Below are 4,231 nucleotides of genomic sequence, written 5' to 3'. Positions count from 1 at the left end.
ATTTTCGTTCTGTTCTGAGTTGATCCAGGTCTTGGCCAAAACATAAAAGTTTTACCCTTATGTCTTAGCTTTCTAATGCCTTTGAAATTTCTTGATTTGGGTTTGTGATCTGTGAGTTATGGTCCGGCAAACATACCCTGTCCGTCACCCTAAAGTGCGAACTTCTGGCACTGTTTTCCATACTTTTGACCTATTTCTGTTCAGATCCGGATTTAGGAGTCTTCACGAAAGTTGTAACCTTTTCATTTAGCTTCGAAACGGTATCTCATAAACTTTAATCCGACATTTCTAGCCCAACTTATGGTCAAAATAATTTGGGACAGTAACTATGCCCATTTCTGTTTGCCGGCCGTTTCCATTTCCGTTTGCCGATTCCGCACATGCATGTGCCAATTTTGCCGTTTTGCTTAATTTACGTACTTTAGTAGTTATTTGTATGATAATATGGCTCAACCTTCTGATATTTGTGTGTTTATGGTTGGAGGTGAAGTTTTGATGGATTTTGATTTATTATTGCTATTTTTCTGTTTTATATGATAATCATGGTTTAGTTATGGATTGAGGGTTTATTATGGTGTAAAATGAAGCTAATATATGTTGGATACGATCGGCTGCGGAAAATTTCTGGTTGGTGCGAAAAATTACAGTTGAGGGTTGTGATTAACCCTGTTCTGCCCGAATCTGTTCGACCTAGTTAGAGGCCGAAGTGGCCTTAGCACAAAACATGAAAATTGTAGGGAATGATGTTTTATAGTTGCCTACAAAATTTCAGCTCAATCAGAGCAACATAGCCCATGAAAAGATGAAATTACCCTGACTGTCATAGGATTAAAGTCAACGGCCCTAACTCAACTCCCTTGCGGAGCCCACCTAATCCACCAGCACCGCCCCGGCGGCCCTAGGGTGCAAACCTAAAGAATAGGTCCAAATAGCTAATGGCAACATTAAGTAAGAACCAAGTCGAAAGAATGGAAAACTTTTGACCAAGATACTTGTCACTTGTCACTTTTGAAGAATGGAAAACTCAACATTAAGTGTCACCATTCAATTCACCCTTGGACTTTTGACCAAGATATTTTTACCATCGTAAAGCTAATTTTGGCCAATTTATTTCTTCATTTTTAGCTCCTTTGGCCGGCCCTCTCAACAAGAAAAGAAAAGAAAGCTCTCAACTTGTTTCTTCAATTTCTTGCCTTGATCTCACAAACCAACCGCTAAAACTTTGATTTCTTCCATAAAAACCTTTCTCTTGGTAGGATTAAGGTGAGTGGTGAAGTGGTTTGAGAAACAAAGGTGCTAAGTTGCTTGTTGTCTTGAGGTTACAAGGTAAGTTGTTAAGAATCTTTCCCTTTAGCTTTGCTAATGTTCAATTAGTGGCTTGTGGGAGTTAAGGAGGTGATTTTGTGGGTGATTTCATAACTTTTGGTAATGATATATGATGGATGGTTTCTGAACCGTGGAGGTGAGTGACCATAAACTATTTCCAAAGCTACTTATGAACTGTTTCCTGCATTCTTTATTCAATTGCATATCATGCGTACTTGCATGCGAGTTCATGACATGATTTGGCTTAACTGAGTTCTTGGGAAGTCTGTGCTGAACACCAACGTCTCCACCTCTGTTCATTTGGAGCAAATGGCTCCCTCTTACTGTTTCACTGCTACTGGATCTATTTGAGCGTTGGATGTTTAAGTACAATGATTTCACTAGCTCACGAGAGCAATAAACGTACATTTGATTTCTGATTCATGACATCATTGAAATTAACGATTTTGAAATATATTTGAGTACTGATTTTATTGGTTACTCACTGAGCTTCTAACTCACCCCAAAAATATTTTATTCCCCTCCACAGGGCTCGTGGCGAAGGAAGAATTGTATTACTTATTCACGTGGCTGGATGGCATATATCTTGTACAGTTTGGATTTGGAATCATTTTATGTATAGTTTGGGGAATTGTTTCCGCTTCGCTTATGTGTAATTATTGGAGAATTTGATGTATTATTTGAGGTTTATATTGTAATTTAATTGAGGACCGTAGTGAACGACTGAGTCCCGGCGAGAGCTGGGCAGGCGGTCCGCCGAACCCTCTGGTTCGCCTTAGGGGGAGGTGGGGTTGTCACAGTATATGATGTATATAAATTGGTATAAGAGATGGTAGTGATGGTTTCAAGCTAAAATTGAGATTTATATCTTGATTGTAGCAAATTTCTAGAATTGAAGTTAAGGTATACCCTGTTCTGCCTGGTTCTAGTTCGCCATGTTAGAGGCCGAATTAGACTTAGCCTAAAACATGAAAGTTGTAGAGAATGATGTTTTATAGTTTTTTGCAACATTTCAGCCCAATCGGAGTAATGTAGCCTGTAAAAAGACCGAAATACCCCTGAGACTGCCCTAGGTAGAGTCTAGCAGATAGTTTTGACATTTCCTCATGTTGGCTACTTTTTTCACCTTGATCTGTACCAAACCAATCTTTGGCCAAAACATGAAACTTTTAGCCCTATGTTTCAGTTTTCCAACGCAACTGAAAAAATTTCAAACAGAATTGTGTAGCCTGAGTTATTGTCGTTTAACCATAGTGCGGTTAGCTAACCTGTTTGTGAGATTATGGTTTTGTACAATGGAATTTTGACCTAGTTACACTACGAACTGGACTGAGTGGTCTTCATCAAAGTTGTAGCTCTTTATCTTAGCTTCGAAACAGTATAAATTCCATCCCAATCTGATAAGCGTAGGGTCAAGGCCAAGTACAGCATCCTGGAAATCATGAGGGAGAGGACCGTGCCTTAAAACGATTCCAGAAGTTTCTACCGCCAAAATTTTTGGGTGGACCTAGCCCTGATATAGCGGAAAGTTGGTTAGAGCGAATGTTAGACATTTTTGCTGCGTTAGGATACCCAGAGGAACGGCAGATAGCTTTTGCCATTTTTCAATTTGAGGGAGCGGCTCGTGCCTGGTGGAATGTGATTCGAGCCAAGTGGGATAGAGAGCAAACCCCATGGACATGGGTAAATTTCACTCGTGAGTTTAATGAGAAGCACTTACCGCTACTTGTTCAAGAAAGGCGAGAGGATGAGTTCATACACCTACGTCAAGGGACTATGAGTGTAGGGACTATGAGTGTGGCGGAGTACGAGACGCAATTTACTAAACTCTCTCGTTTCGCTCCAGAGTTAGTGTTGACCGACCAAAGAAGAATTCGCCGGTTTGTCCAGGGTTTGAATGTGGAGATTCAAGAGGCACTGGCAGTTACTCAATTGGAGATGTATAGTCAAGCGATTGAAAAGGCACAAAGAATTGAAAGTACTAAAAGTCAAGTAAAGGCCTTTCTTGATAAGAAAAGAAGACAACCGGATACAAGTAGTTATATTGATGGACAAAGCTCGAGGAGCGAGCCACCATCTAAGATGAGCCGAGAAATAAGTGGTCCACGATCCACAGGGATCCTAAATCAAGGAAATGTTGAGAAAAGTCAGGCAGGGAGAGAGACCCAAAGGGGTATCTCACGAGGAGGTCCGACATCAGGATCTAGAATGGCATATGGATTTTGTGGGGCTGCTAACCACATGGAAGATAATTGTTGGAAGAAAGGACAAGTTCGGAAATGCTATCGATGTGGTAGTGCTGAGCACCTGATTGCTCAGTACCCTCACCTACCAAAAGAAGGAAATTTGCCAAGGGCAGAAGGGAACACGTCTAAGCCGACCAATGCCACGGGTAATCGACCGAAAGTGCCGGCAAGGACCTATGCAATGGGACATCAAGAGGTGGCAGACCCATTGGCAATCATCGAAGGTACCCCCTATCTTCCATCGTATTGAGGTTTCTTCTATTCATTTTAAAAGATTACTACCATTAAGGCCGATCTACGAGACATTTGAAGCTCATTAAGACTAAAGACCATTGAGACTTTGAGCTAAGGATTACATGGTTGGTTGGTTCTTGGATTGAGGTAATCTTTACCACTACTGATGAACTCGTTAATGAGGTATTAGAGTATTCCAATCCATAGCCCGTGAAAGGATTAAGAAGATTTGACTTAAAGGTTGCAATTTCGAGAATGAAATTCTTTTAAGGAGGGGAGATTGTGACACACCGAATGTTAGGAGATTGTTTAGTTTTAGTTTTGATTTAAACCCTTAAATTTGTTTTGTTTAAAGACTAGAAACCCTAGATTCTAAACAAAAGAAAAAGAAAACCCTAGTTACTTGTGACTAATCGGTTTTCTTA

General features: G+C 40.5%; 1 protein-coding gene across 1 annotated transcript; it reads left to right on the top strand.

The window, feature by feature from the left end:
• The first annotated feature begins 3,117 nt into the window (after nt 1-3,117).
• Nucleotides 3,118-3,822, top strand: LOC113751999. Its single transcript, XM_027296143.1, has one exon. It carries the CDS (start codon nt 3,118-3,120, stop codon nt 3,820-3,822), a length of 705 nt encoding a protein of 234 aa, XP_027151944.1.
• The last annotated feature ends 409 nt before the right edge of the window (nt 3,823-4,231 follow it).

Source organism: Coffea eugenioides, chromosome 11 (assembly GCF_003713205.1).
Source record: "Coffea eugenioides isolate CCC68of chromosome 11, Ceug_1.0, whole genome shotgun sequence".
In the NCBI taxonomy this organism is placed as follows: Eukaryota; Viridiplantae; Streptophyta; class Magnoliopsida; order Gentianales; family Rubiaceae; genus Coffea; species Coffea eugenioides.
The sequence above is the reverse complement of the archived record's forward strand: the minus strand, read 5'-3'. Positions and strand labels throughout refer to the sequence as shown.

What these genes read in the sequence shown, in the direction of transcription:
- LOC113751999 (XM_027296143.1), top strand. Translation starts at nt 3,118, where the DNA reads ATGAGTGTGGCGGAGTACGAGACGCAATTTACTAAACTCTCTCGTTTC.